Source organism: Triturus cristatus, chromosome 4_1 (assembly GCF_964204655.1).
Source record: "Triturus cristatus chromosome 4_1, aTriCri1.1, whole genome shotgun sequence".
In the NCBI taxonomy this organism is placed as follows: Eukaryota; Metazoa; Chordata; class Amphibia; order Caudata; family Salamandridae; genus Triturus; species Triturus cristatus.
This window is the reverse complement of record NC_140585.1, coordinates 335455265-335475099: the sequence shown is the minus strand read 5'-3', so window position 1 is coordinate 335475099 and position 19835 is coordinate 335455265. Positions and strand designations below refer to the sequence as shown.

The following is a 19835-nucleotide window of genomic DNA, read 5'->3' as shown; positions in this document are numbered from 1 at the left end:
AGTCAGTGAAAGAATACTCTCCTGCAAGGTATGAGGATGAATTAATGTCCTCCAAGTCCTCATCATCATCAAAGACCTGACATTTAACTTTCAGCTGGGAAGGACTACATGCAGGACCAAACGTGCTGTCATCCTCAGACTCCTGGAAGTCAAGCAAACGTGTAGGTGGCAACAAAGAAAAATCCTGAACCTTAGAAAGTCCCAAGTGGATTTTTTCTCCCGTCGATGGTGTCGATGCTAACACCACCACCGCTGGCGAAAAGGAGGGCAACGTCGTCCACGGAGTGGTGGTAGACAGAGAAATTCTCGTTGATTAATGTCTCGTCCTCGGAGAGGGTCTCGTTGACAATCACGTCGTCGTCAGAGTTAACTGCGGGCCCGTCGACACAGTAGCTGTCAATGTAGTGACCGTCGCCGTTGTTGCCGTCGCTGTAGAAGCTGTCTAAGGCGAAGGAATAACCTCAGGTCTGACAGAAATAGCTCTCGTCGACGACGCCGTCGATGGACGAGAAGAAAGATCCCTCACAGGTGTTATAGAAGCAGAAACTGGAGCAGAAGTTGATTTTAAAGTTCTTTCTACCTGCTTTCTGTGGCATTTCTCCTCAGATTTTTCCTGCTCCTGTGATTTAGACATCTTGGAGTCCCCTTGGTGAGAAGAGGAGCTACCTTCTTTTCTTTTCCTGGAGGACGAATGGGGCTTTTCCTCAGTGTCTGGGCCAGATTCAGAAACTGCGTTTTTCTTCTGGAGCCAAAGGAGCAGTCTTCCTTCCCTATCCTTGAGGGTTTTGGCCGAGAAGGTGCAGCAGTATTTGCATTCCCTGGGCTTACGGTCAGGGTAGAGACAATAGAGACATTGCTTGTGGGGATATTCTGAGAAAAGTCTAGATTTGCCACAAGACTTACAGGGCCTAAACAACCCTTTTCTTATCTGGCATTATGAAAGTCACAGAAAGGAATACCTTGAGCTGAAAGCTGGATGGTCAAAAGTTGATAAAGCTAACTGTCACTGAGCAGAGCTCAGAGAGACTCCCAATCACACGATGTGCGGTAAGAAATCTGAGGTGTGGTGGCACTGTGGAGAGAGTTACTCTGAGGTCTCTGCTGTGATTGGCTGAACTTTGAATGTTATAAAATGAGGTTGATAGAGTGCTCAATTGAATTCTCTTTCTATGGAGGTCTATGTAACGTATTCAGTAGAACTATTCCTACTGTTACCGTGGGACTCCCACCAAGACGATGGGGAAGATTCAAGCATGTGAATCTATAAAAGATACAATACTGGAAACACAGACCTTCTGAAGTGCAACTTAACTGACCGTCATCATGTATTCAGTTATAAAATTGCAAATATGTATAAAATTATTGTTGGCAAAACAAGAGACAACCAAGGAATATCACAATCAAAACCTTCTACCCCAGGGTTTGAAAAATGGGGTGTACACCAAATCCATTATCTACTAAGGTAATTATTTCAGATTTCATGAAACAAAATACCTGTCAACAACCTGTAACACAGTGTGAAAACAATCCACCGTTAACAGTCTATTGCTTTTAACCCCTTCGCTGCGGCGTGAATTCCGCCGCAGCGCTGGGGGGGTTTGGGGGCTTGACGGCGCCGCTGTGCTCATGACGGAACCACGCCGTCATGAGTCACGGGTGAGCTGTGCTCATGACGGCGTGGTTCCGTCATGACTCCACCCACTGCGCTAATCGCCCGCACAGGCGGGGAATTAGCGCCGCGTGGGAGGAGCGGCCGCCAACAGCCGCAGCATGACGGAACCACTCCGTCATGAGCACACGGCGCCCGTGGCTCATGACGGAGTGGTTCCGTCATGAGCGGGGAACGGGTTAAGAAATGGTTTTCATAATAAACAAGGCCTATTGCCTTTGTCATCATTTTTCATAATAAACAGATAACACATATAGCATATGACATCTCAGTGAACTAATCAGGCATATAGCCTTTGTTATTATCTTGTTACCACAACCAACTCAGTCCTACTGTATTGAGCATAAGCTTTCCCACAAGGCAACCATAAGACTTGCTGTCAAAAAAACTACAGCTGGCAAAGCAAAATACCATCCCTCCGAAGAGTGCCAAACAAGGATTTCCATAGTGCAAATCTTCCATCCCCATGGTTTGTCAGACGGGATAACCAACAGCAAAACCCGTGAGTACAACAGTGAGCTGTAAGATTCGATGTAACACAATTAATCACTACAAGCTTTAATACAAAGTGATACCAATCCACCCTTAAATGCCTATTGACTTTAATATACAGTTTTCACAATAACAAAAGGTCAGGCCTACTAACTTTATTGAAACGTTGCATAATAAATAATCAGGCCTGTAGCCTTGATAATTGGCATGCCACCATAACCAACATATTCCTGTTATATTGAGCACGAGATGAAGGTCCCAGTCCATCATTATTTTGCCCACCACGCCACCTCGGAGTCAACTCAGCAATATGCAAATCGGTCTTTGTCCTGCTCCATTAGCAACATCCCAGCCTGAAATGCCAAGCCTGTTCCTCTCTGAACTTAAATACTGTTGACCCAGTAGTTTCAGCCTAATGGTGATCTTTCTGTGCAAAAGCCAGGGTTTTTTATGATCCAATATCAATTAAACCTTGATTAATGAGGTTTGCATATTTCAAGTAATTTTCTTTTTTGGTTTATGCTTTTAACAGATAGATTAGTTTGAGCAGAAAATGTCTTACAGTAACTGAGTGTGCTGCTCGATTTAGGATGATCAGGGTAAACTTCATCATTCAAGACCACTCTAGCAGGCGCTCCTACACAACATCTAGTACACAGCAACTTAACTGGTGAGACTCCTCTTTGAGCTGGGACTGGACTGGCTAAGGGCTTCACCCATCTTTCCAGGATGAGAACTAATAGGGATTTTATACATAAGGAATGCTCTGTCTCAGTCTCAGCTCGGGCATTTTTGGACCCTCAACTAGCACAATGTTTCTTCTACGTTATTCTACGTGCATCTACAGCATGATTTGTAACCTTATCTGAAAGACTTAGGTGATATTGTAGACTGGATGCTAAACTTATTATAGTGGTGCATGTGATAACATTATTTCCTGACACCATAAGTCATCAGTCAGTAACTTTCCTGATACATGTAGATGCAGGTGACATAATTGAATAAGATGGGACAGAGGCGTTCATATCTCCCAGAGAGAAGACAATCTCTACTCAATATCTCAATATTGCGTGATCCAGTTAAAATACCAGAACAAGGTCTACTACAACAAGGAAAGGGTATGGAAAATTGGTAGATATTCTTCCCCATTATGCCTAAGACGTCATTCTGAAAGCAGCTCTTTTTTCATATGATCTGGGGCTGTCCCATCATCCAGTTATTCTGGACGGAGGGCTTTGCCTACCAAAGGTCTGCTGGCAAGTACACTCTTTCATAAGCTTTTCTTGCCACATATAATGGAGGACCTAGCTGCATACTGTCATATGAATGCCCTGATATATATTGAAACTGGTGAAAGAGAAGTGGGACATTGCCCAACACCGGAGATCAAGCCACCCTTTCTCTTTGACTGGATGGCTGCAGCGTGAATAGAATAAATGGATATTTCTGGGATGGCCGAGTTATGATGCAAGATGTTGCTCCCTAAGCATAGAAGACATGGGCATCATGACACCAACATTTTCAACAGTATTAGCCTTTTGGGGTCGGATTCTAGTGTGGAAAAGTCTAGTCTAGTCTATCACGCTCTTCCCAGATGATCACTTTTACAAATATGTCAATTCTCAGAGTGCAAGTGTGTCTTTTTCTTTTCTACTGAGTTAGACCTGCCGAACTGGATGATAAAAGGCAATAACAAATCTTTAATAAAAAAAGGATGGCCATCAGAATTCTGGACAGCATTTCAGGGAACGTTCTCAATATCTTTTTAGCCTGAATGAGAAAACATATTTTATTACAAGACCAGAGGCTCATATTATGCCTTTTTTCTTGCATTTATTTATAGACCAGCTAAAATAATCAACTACAATACTCATGATGCTTAGAGGAAACAACTACTATATGTTGTCACAATGGTAACAACCAATCAGGTATCCTGTAAACCTCTTGACTGGGAGCAACAAATCCTCTTTTCTTGCTGCTTGAGGTCAAGATAAGTCTTTTGATAACGTCAGTTATCTTCATGTATTGTATTAGTTAGTTTTTCTGATTTTATTGCATACTTGTATTGCACTGTGAATCATTTTTTATTACAGATTACCTTACCATTTAACTCTCTCTCAAAACCAGTCCTTCTGACTGTTTATAGTGTGAGCACACAAACGGAGATTCTTATCTCCCAAGACGCTCTTTGTTGTGACCCGCTCAGCATTCCTTCAGACCCTTTTTTCCTAAGAAGTCTGCGTTTGAATGGCAGAGGAAGGTATGGTACTCTAACTAGGCTGCTCCCCTCGCCGGGCATTTTTCCCTTCTCTTCACAGTCATGGTCCAATATTAAAGTGGTAGGCTCCACCTAATTGGCATCTCCTGCCACTCTCTCTGACATTGATTTCCTCCACTTGAAAGGCGATAAACTCCACCTACTAGTTTCTGCTTCCATTTCTTCTGCGTTTGCCATTACCATATTATAGCACTATAGACTATCTACTTTTTTTTCTGCAAGATTAAGTTGACATATTATTATAACAAATTAATTATTTCAATGAATTTATTTAATTAATGTATACTTTATAACTCCGCCCTCAATCCTGTCTCTCATTAATCGAGTTGTATTGCCATAACAGCGTGAGAAACTATATCATACACTAAAGAGGAGGAAGCCCAGGCTTTCAGAAATAATTCATTTCGTTCCTTTAAGATTCTATTCAGCAGGCTGTATCTGACTCAATAACGTATATTTTTAAGATTATTGAAGCTTCCATACAAAAAAGACTCTCACCTTTGGACACTATGGGTTCTAAAAACCATGCTTTTCATCAATTAACAAAGTCTACTGACTCTCCTGACTTTGGCCCTCACTGATATGTTTATCATTTAGCTAATAAAATCCAACCTCCTGTTCACAAGATACAACTACTTGATACTAATGATGACCGGGTCACTCTAATAATGACAAAGTTGACCCAGACAATGTTGTCCTGAGCAGAGGCTTACAACTTCTCTTAATGAATTGGGACAGTGTTCTAATTCCGCAACCACTACAATCTTTGACTTCAAGTGAGCCTATGTTTAACCCAACCCTAATTCGTCACCCAAATTCTTTGGAATGGGCTCTTTCAGATCATGTTGCACAATATGAGTCACATAAGTTGAGGCAGCTCTTTGGCAAGGTATCTCGGAATAGACTCCAGTCTGAATGTCCACGCCCTTCCTGCAGTTGATCGCGATATATTGTTGTTCTTTACTCATGTTGGCAAGAATCCAAAGGCCTTTTCAGTGCATGGAACAATTGCAAAATATTTTCTTAGACCTAACTGGTCCACTTCCTAGAATCCTGGTTCTAGCAAAAGAGGCAATACTTGAGGGCACACAGGTTGATGCTTTCGCGTTGTGTAATTGAGCTCAGTGATTCCATGTGGTGAATCAATCAGACTGTTACAGAAACAGTTTAAATAAGGATCAAATGACTAAAGACAGTACAGTTAAGTATTGAATACATGAAAAGTCACCTATAAATAGAAAAGAATAAAGTACAAAGTTTGTGCATATTGCATGTTTACTGCTATAAAAACAGTGCGCGTAGTGCTCACGCAGTGATAAATAAAAATGCTACAATGTGTCGGAACAATAAAGTAACAGAATCAAAGTTACTAAACAATCAACGACACTGTGTATACACTGAATTATAAATCAGTGAGTGATTGAATCCCAATAGGTCCCGGTCTTTAATAAAAACAAAACTTTCTTTCACTAAAGTTAAAAAAATCTCAATATTCCATTGTCCAAAAGTAAGCATTCTTTTTACTTTAGCAGAACTATCGCAATCATGGTTGCTACCCAAGACAAAGTGTCCTCTTCCTTGTCTTTACCACAGGAGACGTAGGCAAGGGTTTAGGAGAACTCTGTCATGTCCTGTCGGTAAACATAGTCATATCATTTTGACATTAAACTGATGAGTTGGCTTAGTTTGGAGATTTTAACATCAGTGAGTACAGGAGAGATAAAATGGCAGATGTTAGATCAATTAAATTATGATTAAGTATGTGTCATAGAGAGAAAAATAATCAACAACACAAGAGAAATAAGGTTACGCAATGAGACAATGGAAAAAGAGGGGGAAACAGAGAGTGAAAGAAGAAAACCACAAAAGCCACAAAATGGAAACAAATGTTGATAATTAAAAGCCTGGAGCAGTCAGAAGGAGGAGTTCTGTACCGAACAGTTGAGTTCCCCTTTTTCACACAGGTGTAAATACAAGGATTCCTTGTTTCTCTTACCCAGAATTTGACCAAGAAGAAAGCATTTGCTGGTCCTTTGTCGTAGAGCTCCTTCAAGCCTCCCTTCTTCTCAGGGAATTTGTCGTAGATCTGCTTAATATCCACTGCCTCGAGGTAGGGGTCTGCGAAGGTGGGGTTTGTCTGCCCAATGTGCACAAACAGGTGCTTGTTGTACTGAAATAAGAGAACATGCAATGTTTTAAATGATGTTCACTAATACTGTCTTCCTGAGACCCACAAGCAATAGACCACATTGGACAAGGTTTTGGAGACCTGGCAGTTGTACTTCTTGACTATTCATATCGTAGGGCTTGAGGAGTCAACTTGCAAATCTCAAACAGAAACCGATGACTACTGTCCCTGCCAAGACCAGTGTATTTTTTATGTTTCCTGGCCGGCATGCCCTTTTCTTGGCTTTCAATTTAAATGATGGGTGATGTTCTCAAACATATGAGATGATAATATTCCTACTTTAAACACATTTCTCGTTTTATAGATTGCACAATTCCCATCGATAACTAAGGGTCCAATGAACAAACAAGCATTGGCAAAGGCAATCGTTCTCACTCTTGGGACATATTAGACTTGCCAGTGCCTTTTGGTATTGCTGTACAGCATCAGAAATCACATTTTATGCTGATGCTGTGCAGTAATGGCCAAAAGAAAGAAAAAAGGCACACTGATGCAGCCTCTGCTAGGGGGCATGTTATTTTGTAAGAAAAGCACCCAAAATAGAGCAAGCAACACACGAAGGAGGGAGCAACACGGAGGGCAAGAGCAGCTGTTTGGCGAGGGAAATACACACGAGCAACAGAACTAGAAAAGGCATACAATCTGCTGGAGTATTTAACCAATAAGGAAAAAAGTAGTTCCCTAAAAGTGAGTACTTGAAGAATACAAGTCTACCAATCAAAAGGATATTAAAGAAGCTATGCTTCAGAGGAAGGACAAACACAAGATGGATAAGATGGGACAGGATAAGTCATTAAATAAGAGGTAAGGATATAAGAATGACAAAAAAAGCCATCCAATGATAAGCAATGGGCAGGCTGAAAGCTAATGTATGTCCTTGGTAAGCCCACAATAGCTCGTTTGCAACCAGACTGCTTGTGCTATCCAATAATAGGTGAGATCTAAAAAAATGGGCTTCTGTTGGCTTGGCCCTTTCTGAATGGTTATCCTCAAACATTTTGCCTTACTCCTCCATTTTTTGTTGAACTTGTTTTTGTTGGGCTTAGGTCTGTGCACTTTACTACTGCTAACCAGTGCTAAAGTGCGTGTGCTCACTCCCTAAAGCATAGTAAAATTGGCTTACACCCAGTGGCACATTTAATATACTTGTAAGTCCCAAATAAAGTGGTGCTACATGTACCCAAGGCCTATAAATTAAATGCTTCCAGTGGGCCTACAGCACTGATTGGGCCATCCACTTAAGTAGCCCTTCACACATGTCTCAGGCCAGACAATGCAGCCTGTGTGTGCAGTTTTAAACTGCCATTTTGACCTGGCAATCATTTTTAATAGATATAAGTCAGTCCTAGGGTAGGCCCGAATGCCCACAGCGCAGGGTGCAGTGTATTTAAAAAGTTAGACAGGTACTTTCAAGTTTCGAATTGTCTGGTAGTGCAAAATTCTTAAATTCGTGTTTCACTACTGCAGTCCTGCCTCTCCCATTGGATAATATTGGATTACCTTATTATATTAAATAAGTGACAACTTTCAGTTGGGAGCAGATAGGAAGGTTGATTTTGGTGTCTAAAGAATTGTAATGTAACACCCTCTTTAATGGTAAAGTTGAATTTTAAGTCACAGTTCTGAAAATGGCGCTTTTAGAAAGACGGCATTTTCTTGTCCCAACCATTTGGTGCCTGCAGCCTGTATCTTTGATCACATGACTAGGTGTAGTTGGCAGTTGGTCTTTGTGTATTGCACCAATACACAGAGACAAAGGGAGAATAGGTGTTGGCAGGATGGACCATCTTTAACTTGATAGGGGGCAGAGCTGTCACCTACCACACTTGCACACCACAAAGCCTCTGCCTGAGCATACTCACAAAGGGTTTGACCTTAGTCTTTTGCGTACCTAGCTAAGCTGGGGCCGATGTAGGGAGGCAGGAAAATCCAAACACCTCTGGATTGGAAATCTCCAGAACATTCTACTACTTCAAAGCTGACACTAAGGATCAGCAGCGGCCAGTGCAAGTTAGTGCGGTGGGGATGTCGACAGTTGACAGACTAGGGAAAATTAAATAAATAATTAAATACTATTCCATCGTCTTTCGACAACCACCCGCCCGCCCCTCCCCACCGCACTTACCTGCACCACCTGCTGCTGCTAAGGATACATAGTGAACCCTCAGACCAAACTCTCGAGTACACCTCTGGACCTGTGGAAGACTCAGAATTACTGCTGTGCTGCATGAAATACTGCTACCCGGCTGCCAGGACAACCATAGTGACTCCAAGGGCTAGTTGGCTTGCCTCCTGATTGGAGCCTTGGAGATAGAAAAGGCTCCAACTACCTTGAAGCCAGAACCTGGATTCAGTCCGCTGCAAGCCCTACCCTCCCGCCCCATAAGTGATGCCACGTCTGTTCTGGACCCTTGGTCATGGGGCTGAAGAGGCTCGGCCAGCCCAGCTGTGGTCTTGTCGGAACAACAGACAAAGTGTGATGCATCCCTGATGCAGGACCTCGCATCGCAGCTCCACAGCTCCTCTGAACCACAGCTGCTCAACGCATCATCGACGCAAGATTTTGCATCACAAGACCTTCGTCGACGGCATCTTTGTCAATGACGCAGGACAGCAGCCAGCAACTACTCAGAACCGCAGCTGTACGGCGCATCCTCAATGCAGGACTTTGCATCACAGGCCCCTCGTCGACAGCATCCTCGAAGACGAGCTCTCATTAAGTGAAGACTTCTTAGGAAGTTTCACTGCTGACACCTTTTATGCTTTTCTCACCTGAAAGGGAATGTTGTGTAGGGATGTCACTTTAGAATAGAGTAGGGACAGAAATTCTTTGATTAATGACTTTGAAATTTGACATCACAATAGCAATTTTGTACCTGATGCTTCTAGAAGCTGTAATCCTTTTTATCTTTAGTCGAATGCGGATACTTCGTAGTGTAGCATTTGTGTTAGTTCCCATTTATCTTTTGTGCCTTGTATTGAGGTGCCTTTATATTCAGATGTTTTTGCTGATAATAAAAGGTCAAACTCCTAGATTTTGAGACCTCTTTTATTAATAATGTCAAATTGCGCTAGATACGTTCTGATAATTGTGTTTCTTCCCTCTACGCTATTTGGCAAGTAAAAAGATCCTGGCAACCTGAGTGGGTTCTTGTAGATAATTGGGTAGAGACAAGAATCCAGCCTTCTCAGTTGGTAGCAGAAACGGATGGTTTATTTCTGGTAGCGAGGGAAGATTTAGACTAGGATAAGTGATCCTTGAGGCCCATAAATGTTAAGTGATGCTGACGACCTGGCGGACGGACATTGATGGCGAGCAGCAGTGCGGCAGAAAGCAGCAGTTCGAGGAGTGAGTATGAATAGGATGCAATGTTGTAGATTGTGGTGTTGATTTGTGTGAGATGTCTTGCGGAGTTGGTGTGAATGTTGAGTGATTGTGAGATCAGGCTGTGAGCGCGCGCAGCCCGGGAAAGTCTTAGGCGATGAGAAGCCTAAGCGATTGGGTGTAGAATACATCCGTGGTAGATTTTGTTGACCACCCGAAGGGGATCGTGAGGTACCATCGATCACCTGGACCGTGATAGGGGGAGCGAATGTGTGAGTGTATGACAACCTGGCGCTGGTCGTGGGTTGCTCTATGTGGATTTGAGTATTTGTAACCTATCAGAGGCGATCTGCCTGCCCGGACGGGGACAGATAGTTGCCAACCGAGGTCAACAATTTCGAGAGACTGTGGACGGACAGTCAGAGGCTGTGGACGGACAGCCAGAGAAGTAACTTGTTTGGGACAAACGGTTATTTCAGTGTACGGATGGGACGAATGCAAGAGTAAGAAGTGAGTTGGGAATAGGGAGAACGGCTGCGAGTGGAGAGAGAACTGACGTCAAGAGGTGTCGCGCTGCGATAGGTTGGTTGGTGTGCGAGACGTTGTCATTGGTGGACAGTTACCAGGAAGTAAACAGAAAATTGTATGCATTCAGAATTTGGCCATTATGAAATGTTTTAAAGTTTTTTGAGAATTGTGTAGAGGTGATGAACATCTGGTTACTCGTGAGGGAGAAGAAGCCCCTCCCGAGGATACGCCAGCACACTACATGGCAAGAAATGTGGGGTTGCATACTATAATTTGGCTTGAGAATTGGCACAAATTGACCCAAAGTGAAGGAGAGTTAGCTTTCCCGTGGTATGGCTCATTCAGGCTAGAAGTGTTATACCAGTTGAAGTGCGTGATGGCTGCTTTAAGACCTTTGCCGAGGCCAACACAATTTGAAGCATTACATGCGTGGATTAGAGCAGCACATGATAAGAATAGAGATAGAAACCAAGAAAGAGTGAAAACGTCGATTAAGGCGTTCCAGGATGCTAGATAGGATGCGCAAGAGAAAAGATGGAGAGTACAGGCAATAGAGGGACACAGACTGTACCCCTTGTTAGTACAAACTGACAACATAAAAGAAAAGTCGAAAGAGGAGGAAGAGGGCAGTGATACGGATGACAGCTTATTAGAAAGGTTGTTATCCGAGAGACCAGCTCCATATAACCCGGATGCCTCAGGGGGAAATGAGACAAAGGAAGAAGAGAGTAGGGGACTACTACCCCGATCAGAGGTGAGAGTGGAAGGAAAGATTTCGATAGGAACCGAGAATACGAGGAATAAGCCTGTAACTAGCTTAGAGGTTGAGAGAGGTGTGAGGTTACCGGATGCTTTGAAAATACCGGTTATTATTGGACCTATTGAGTCAATGTATGAACTAGAGCCAGAGAAGGTAGGAAGCTCAGAGCAGTCAGAGGTAGGGGTGAGGAGTGTGGTCGAAGGAAGTGGGTCGGTGAGAAGAATGGAGCAGACTCCGAAGCCTATAGAATGGAGTACGCCGCTGCCAGCTACAGCCGACTCCTCGAGAGGACAAGGAGAGTCGAGACCTGGTAGACCAAGGTCTTTAGCTGAGTCAAGATCAGACTTAAGAATGTGGACACCACCAGTGAGAACCCAAAGTCAGGGCGTGTTGGAAGCAGAGAGGGAACGAGGGACGATTGTAAATCGTTCTGTTCCTATGGGCATGTCAGGAGAGAGTAGGCCACAGGAACGAGAATGTGGGTACGACGAAAGAGATGGTGCAGGTTGTCGAGAAGTCCTGTGGGGAGCCCTGAGAGGGAGGATGCTGGATGTCGTAAGACTAAAGGCAGAATTGGACAAGATAATATGCAGAAATGTACCCCTTGAGAGAATGTTAACGTATGAACAGGATGAATTACTCTTTGTAGCGAAGGATGTGACTCGCAAAGCGCGGACAGCACATTAGAAATTGTCAGAGCTGGCAAAGAGATATGGGGTGGATTTGTCGAAGACTAAAGCATTGCAAGGAAATAACAGGTTACAGTACAGTGATCAGGAACTGGAAGAGAAAAGAGTCATGGGATTGAGAACCCATGTCAAAGATTTAATCATAGCAATGCGGGCATGGATCATGCTTGATAAATGGGAAGAAAGGTGGTCAAAGAAGAAAAGCTCCAGGGGAGTAGTAGGAGAGACGCCACCTCTGGGTGGAGGCATGACGGAGATAGGGAACTTCCCTTTACGGGAGGTACAGAATGGAGGGTACGTTCATGTACCTTGGAGTAGGGGTGATTTGGCTGCCTTTACGAATGATTTTCCCCGTTTGAGGGAAAAGCCTGTGGAGTGGTATAAGCAAGTTGATCGCTTTGTCAAAATATCGAAAGTACTGTGGATTGATTTGAATACTTTGTTTGACATAGTGGTTCCAGGTGATCTGTGGTCGGCATGTAAAATTGCGGTTGAGTGGCCGGCCTCGGAGCCCGACAGGAACCCGATTACAAATGGTCCGTCGCCGATAGTGATGAAAAAGTTCGAACAGGTAATCACATGGTTGAAGTCGAAAATCTCCCCTCAAGACATTGACTGGGTGAAGATAGATAGGACAGTGCAAGAGCCTAAGGAGACAGTGCATGAGTTTTACGAGAGGCTTTTGCAAGCTTTTAAACAGTACAGTGGCCTGGATGCGTTGGATACCAAAGACATGGGACAGTTTGTTTCAAAATTTGTGTTGGGATTGAGGCCAGAGGTCAGCCTCATGATACAGCAGCATTTGATTTGTTGGCAAAACAAGCCAGTGGATGAGATTCTACGGTATGCTAGATACTGTAGCGATGAGATAGAATCTAAGCACAGGAAATTGAAGGACAATTTGCTATTGGTACAGATGCAGACAGCCCAGGGACAGCCTAACGGAGGAACCTTGGGAAGGAGGCAGGGAAATTATCAAGGAGGAGTACAGAATGCCCAGGGACAGGGAAGGCCAAGGGGAATAGACCCTAGGACAGGAATAGATGTGGCGGTATTGAAAAAGACCACAGCTTGTCATCTTTGTCATCAGATTGGACACTGGAGACGCGAGTGTCCTTTGAACCCGTTGAACCAAATGCAGCAAGAAGGGGAGATAGCTCAGGTTCCTGTGGCGGACACAGTCCCTACAGTGACGCGACCTAGGATGACAAAAGGGGGGACGGGTGCTCCGCAGGTGCAGGTTCCCCAACCGCCCAGGATACCGAATATGCAGCAGGGAGCTCGGACCTATGTGCAGATGCCCCTGTTCGAAGTGAATGGGGAAGATGACCCAGATCCAGTGGCGAGACCCTGCTGGAGAAGAGAGAATGATTGTACGCTCGGAACTGTCCTAGAGGTAGATCAGAATGGGCCCTTTGTGGAAGCTGAGATCGATGGTCACCCTACGACCTTTTTGGTTGATACGGGTGCTACGCGATCGACTGTAAGGTCTGCAGCGGTTCCGGATCTACCCCTTTCTGGACAAATGATCCAAGTTATTGGTGTGGCAAATAAGAAACTGACTAGCCCACTGACGGAACCCATACCCATCAGGATAGGGAATTTCAGGGATCGACACCAGTTTGTGGTGTGCGATTCTAGCCCAGTCTGCTTGTTAGGAAGAGATCTATTGTGTAAGCTTAACTGTACTATCTACTGTACCCCGAAGGGAGTGGAAGTGCAGACGAGGGACGATGATGCGACCTTTAAGGTTGCGAACCAACGTTGGTGTGTGGAAATGTATCCAGCACTAACAGTGGAAGAACTCCCTTTCGACCTGAGGGACTCCGTGTCAGTTGATGTATGGGACCTCAGTGGTGAAGAGATCGGACTAGTTAAAGGAGTAGATCCGGTGAAAATTCAGGTCAAACCAAATGCAGAGTACCCGAGAACACCCCAGTATAAGTTATCACCTGAAACTATTGAGGGAATTAGACCTGTAATCGAGTCTATGATTAAGCAGGGAATCTTGAGAGAGATCATGGGTAGCCCATGTAATTCGTCCATTATGGGATTACAGAAACCGAGCAGAAAATTCAGGATAGTGCAAGATTTGTGAAAAATCAATGAGATAGTTGTCCCATGTTGTTCCGTGGTACCGAATCCATCTGTGATCCTGTTCCAAATCCCATGTGAAGCGGAATGGTTCACAGTGGTCGATCTGTGTCAAGCTTTTTCTCGATCCCTCTGCATGAGGAGAGCAAATTTCTTTTTGCATTTCAGCTGGAAAATCGTGTGTTAACATGGTGTCGTATCCCACAGGGATATACTGAGAGCCCGTCTATTTTCAATCAGATTTTGAAAAGGAACCTTGAAGGTCTGGTGCTTCCACAGGAGTCTGTCCTTGTGCAGTACATTGATGATCTGCTCAGGGCGTCAAAAACAGAAGACGCCTGCAGGATTGATACGGTAGCGTTGTTGAACTAACTGGCGGAGAATGGGCATAAGGTGTCTCCGAATAAATTACAGTACTGTCTGAGTGAAGTGCAGTATTTGGGTCACCGGATTGAAAAAGGTAAAAGGAAGGTGTCACCAGACCGTATAGAGGCTATTTTGAAAATGCCTGTTCCGACTACCCAGAGGGCAGTTCGAATGTTTTTGGGAATGGTTGGTTATTGTCGCCAATGGATCCCAAACTTTTCCTTTGAAGAGAAGGCCATACAGCGGCTGACGCGCAAGGATGTGAGTGATCCGGTACCATGGGATGAAGACTGTTTAAGGTCATTTTTGAGACTGAGAGAGGCCTGGTATTGCGCCCCAGCTTTGGGGATGCCGGACTATAACAAGGCGTTCGCACTATTCTGTTGTGAAAAGGAAGGTTGCGCATTGGCAGTGTTAACTCAAGTTCACGGGAATGTCCGTAGACCAGTTGCCTACTTTTTGGCTACTTTAGATCCAGTAGCCTCTGCGTTGCCCGGATGTCTCAGATCCGTTGCTGCAACAGGTGTCAGTATCGAAAGATGTGAGAGCATTGTAATGGGTCACCCGCTTACTGTGCATGTGCCACATTCTGTTTAACTATTGATGACTAGGACTAAAACACAGCACCTCACGAACAATAGGTTGACGCGTTATGAACAAGTCATCCTTGCGGCAGAGAATGTGACTTTGAAGAGGTGTTCTGTTTTGAATCCTGCCACATTGTTACCTACCCCAAATGTAGATGATGAAGATTGTGAGGATCATGACTGTCTCAATGTGACTGAATTGTGCACCAAACATAGACCTGATATTGTCGATGAACCACTTCCAGATTCAGATGAAATATTCTTTGTGGACGGTTCATGTTTGAGAGACAGTGCTGGTCAGTTGAGAGCAGAGTTTGCTGTATGTACCATCACTGGAGTGGTTGAAGCCGCTTGTTTAGAAGGGGTATACTCCGCACAGGTGGCTGAGCTTATTGCCTTGACTCGTGCCTGTTTGGCTGCAGACAAAATCCGTATAACGATTTATACGGATAGCCAGTATGGGTTTGGTGTCGTTCATGACTTCGGACAGCTATGGTCCCAGAGAGGGTTCATGACATCATCTGGGTCACCCATCAGAAATGGGGATTATGTGAGGCAGTTGTTGGAAGCGTTGCAATGTCCAGATGAAATTGCAGTTGTAAAGTGTTCTGCTCACACGACGGGAAATGATTTTGTGTCACTAGGTACTAATTATGCAGATGAGGTTGCTCGATTTTGTGCAGAACAGGGATGTAATTTCACAGAAAGACATATTGAGGGAAGCCAAGAGAGAACTGACTTCAGTGTGATGTTAGCCATGGCTGATACATGGGAAGAGCTAAAACAGTTGCAGGACGAAGTGTCTGACCAGGAACGGGATAGCTGGGTGCGAGCTGGATGTGAGAAAGGAGACGTGGATGTTTGGGTTTCCAATGATAGGAGAGCTGTGTTACCGGAATGTCTGTTGAACCCAATGGCAAGATTAATACATGGTGCTGTACATCTTGGTAGAGATGCGATGGTACAAGTGTTTCGCCAAACATGGTATAATACGAAGTTTCGGGCAGTGGCCGAAGCTGTGTGCCAGAGGTGTGTCACTTGTCAACAAATTAATGTAGGGAAGAGAACAGCTGTGACATTGAGTCATATAGGGAGGTCAGGTGGGCCTTTCAACAGGATGCAGTTGGATTTCATTGAGATGCCAAAGTGTAATGGGTTGAGGTACATTAGTCCTAGTATGTGTCTTTTCTCGATGGGTGGAGGCTTACCCAACACGTAGATGTGACACATTAACTGTAGCTAAGTTACTGCTGAGGGAGCTTGTTCCGAGGTTCGGTTTCCCGACCACTCTTGAATCAGACAGAGGAATGCATTTCCACAGCGAAATCATGAAATTGCTTTGTGCTGCCTTAAATGTAGATCAAAGGTTGCACTGCAGTTACCGACCTGAGGCTTCTGGGATTGTGGAACAAGTTAATGGGACATTGAAGGCCCGGATGGCAAAAGTGTGCTCTTCGACTTCTCTGAAGTGGCCAGACGCATTGCCTTTGGTTCTCATGAGTCTCCGGAGTGTGCCTGATAGGAGAACTGGATTGTCACCCCATGAGATCCTCATGGGGAGAGCGATGCGTGTGCCAGCAATACCTGCCTCTGCTTTGATTAATATCACTGATGATGTAATTCTCGACTACTGTAAAGGCCTGGCTGATGTGGTCCGTTCTGTGTCCCAGCAGGTGAAGACAGTAGCTGTTCCAGCCGCAAGTGACCTGTGCCACGACTTGTGCCCAGGAGATTGGGTATTGGTGCGCAAACACGTAAGGAAGAGTTGCTTGGATGTTCGTTGGCGTGGGCCATACCAAGTCATCCTGGTCACGAACACGGCAGTGAAGTGTGGGGGATTGCCGAACTGGGTGCATGCCTCCCATACCCGTAGAGTCCCAGCACCCTTGGAAGATACAGCCCCTCTCGTGAACGAAAACCCAGCTGAGGTGGCAGAGCCATCTGAGAGGGCAAGTCAAGCTGTAGGGGTGGCTGACGCAGCTGGTTGTGCACTGGACCGAGCCGAAAGGGGATGTGAGAGTAACCCTGAATCGGAAACGGAGGAAGGAGAAGTTGAAGTGGGCAGCATTGAGTCAAATTCTGCCGAAGAAGAGAGCAGTGCACAGGGTACCAGAAGGGAGAGCAGTGGTGTCACAGAAGCAGAAAGAGTTTGGCCCGCGAGCAACAAAACGGGTAAACTGGAGAATGGCACCAAGAAGAGATCTTGCCCCAGTGTCTGAGGTGACAGAGTCAGAGCAGAGTGACGAAGATCAAGCCCCGGATGCTCTGAGAAGATCGAGGAGAGTAAGAGTGCCGTGTCAAAAGTATGCCTCACCAGAGTGGACATACGTAGTGACAGATGCCAGGTTTGCAGAGTACGGGGAGGCTGAGATCGATCACACTGGTCAGCAGTTATCCGACTCCGAAAGTGGAAGTGCTGCTGAAGATTCCAGGATTGGAGATCGAGGGGATATTGACAATCAATATTCCGGATCCACAGCTTCTGAGTAACGTCCGTGGTCTGATCTTGGGTACACTGGCTTTCCCGACCTTTGCTGTTATACCCGCTCCCCAAGAACTGAAAAATCTGAAACTTGAAATCTTACTGGGGGTCCTAGAGCTGTTGGGACCGGCAGTTATTTTGGACTAATGATGAACTTTGTTGAATATAAGCTCGAAAGGAAGATAACCTAGACCCGAGTGGAAGAAGAATAAATTAGGGACTTTTCCGTTGGAGATATCGAAAAAGGGTTAAGGAAGCCTTTTCCGAACCGAGTAAATAAGGAACTGAAATTTTGTTAGGGAACACTAGCTATAGAGGACGATTGCCCTGGGTTGAGACGCAAGTCTGGATGAGAAGGAGACTCTTGCCCATCGTCATTGAACTGGACTTTGCTGGAAATTCTCATCGAAGAGCCAAATTAGTGATAGGTACACTTTTAGGGGTAGTGATAGTCGCTATTTTTGCAGTAGTTATAGTGTCTTATGTAGTGGCACACAAGCAGGAGGCAGGAGCAGGAGGTTCAGGGGACACCTACCACTTCCAGTAAAAAGGGGGATACCATAGGAGCCCGAAGAGCTTTGACGCTAGAAGAAAGTCGTATGTTTCATATAGATCTGTCTAGAGGCGATTTCAAACTTAATGCTTATGCGAAGCTGTTGTATGAGTATGTTGATGCGATGGATGCGAAGGATTGCTATGTGTGTATGCAGCTGCCTGCTTCCGTAGATGAGGGTATTAGATACCATCACCTTCCATTGACATATGGGATCTCTTGCAGTTTATTGCTTAGCCTGTTCTATGAAAGGAAACAGTTCGAGTATTATTGCTCTAATTATGACACAGTGCTTCCTGACATACCGGCATTTAAGCATTTGAATAAGTATGATTATTATAAGTCAGAAGAAAGACTTCTGACTTATTTCATACCGACTACAAGTTTAGATACAGCTTATGCGCATAGACATAATCTGACGTGTTTGTTATCAGACACTGAAAAGAAATTTATTGGTCAAGTTGAAGACAGGTATAGAAAATTACCCAGAACCAAGATGAAGGAAAGAAGTCAGTAGACTGGACTGATGAGGAAAAACTACATAAGTCAAAAGGAAGTTATGGACCCATAGCTTTAGACCATGTACAGAAGGGGAATTTGTGTGTTGCTCATCCTCAGTCTGATAAGGACAAAACCTGGGTTGGACATAGTACATGTGATCATACCTTTACTATGGAAGATTCAGCTAGGAATTTCTTGCAAGGTCCAGCACAAGTGATTCCGACAGTGTATTATGTATGCGGAAAGAATGCGTACGTGAGATTGCCTGCGCAGTGGTTTGGTACTTGTTATTTGGCTGTTATTTTCCAGAAGATATATCACGCAGAAGATTTGAATCTGCTGGAAACCGGACATCATTCTAGAGTGCGGAGAGCTGCAAGTGCAGGAGCAGTGATTGGTGATATTTTTGGAGCAATGATACCCAGTTTGGGTGTGGTCTTGAATGATGTGAAAATACGAAAGTTAGCAACCGTGGTTGATGAGTTGTCAATGAACACGGCGAAATCATTGCTGTTGGTGGATGGAGAGATGTTATCGATAAGAACGATGGTCTTGCATTAGACGTATTATTGGCAAAAGAGGGCGGAGTCTGTAAATTGTTGAAAGTTCAGGAATGTTGCACGTAAATTCCAGACAATAGCAAGGAATTGAGGAAATATATAGTTAACATTACTACGATTCACCAAGAGATTGCAAGTTTGGCGGAAGAGAATGTGTGGGAAATGATTGGCAAGGGATTTGGGCACGTAGGAAACTGGTTTGCAGATTTGGGGAAAGGAGTTCTCGGATATGTGCTGAAGCCAATAGTCATTGTGGTGGTTTGCGTGATCTGTTTGTGGGGACTTGTAAGAGCGTTTAAGTGGTACAGAGGAAATAGGGCTGAGAGGACTCTCAGAGCGCATGAAAGACGGATGGCGCATATACAAGATAGTCAATATCAGGACCTTAAAAGAATGGAGGGTTTCCGACAGAGCAGGATGGCTACCACTTCTGTTTAGATGGATTTCTATAGGATAAAATGAGATTGAGATGATGTGATGACAGTTGTCATTAAAGGGGGGAACTGAGAGAGCGTCACTGGTGTTAAGATTTGTTGGGGTGCACCATATTTACAGTTAGTCAGCACCCGTATATAATTCAAGAGTGTTTAGAATTATCATAGAAATATATTCGTTGATACAGAGATGTAGAAATGTAACCAGGCCTTGAGAGAAATAAAGGCCATCAGTTATTATGAAATGAATTTGTATTATGTTTAATGTTCTAGTTCTGCAAAGATGTGACGTATTAAGTAATTGTAGGTCATGTTAAAAAGTTAGAATG

The 19835-nt window shown here is 44.4% G+C and overlaps 1 protein-coding gene across 3 annotated transcripts in view; it reads right to left on the bottom strand.

Moving 5' to 3' along the window:
* Positions 1 to 19835, bottom strand: part of LOC146854898 (transcriptional enhancer factor TEF-3-like) — a 779218-nt gene that overhangs the window by 118452 nt on the left and 640931 nt on the right. For all 3 annotated transcript variants that reach the window (XM_085652320.1, XM_085652319.1, XM_085652321.1), the window contains one exon: positions 6436 to 6609. In XM_085652320.1, coding sequence (XP_085508446.1) covers positions 6436 to 6609 — 174 coding nt within the window. The remainder of the gene's footprint in view (positions 1 to 6435; positions 6610 to 19835) is intronic.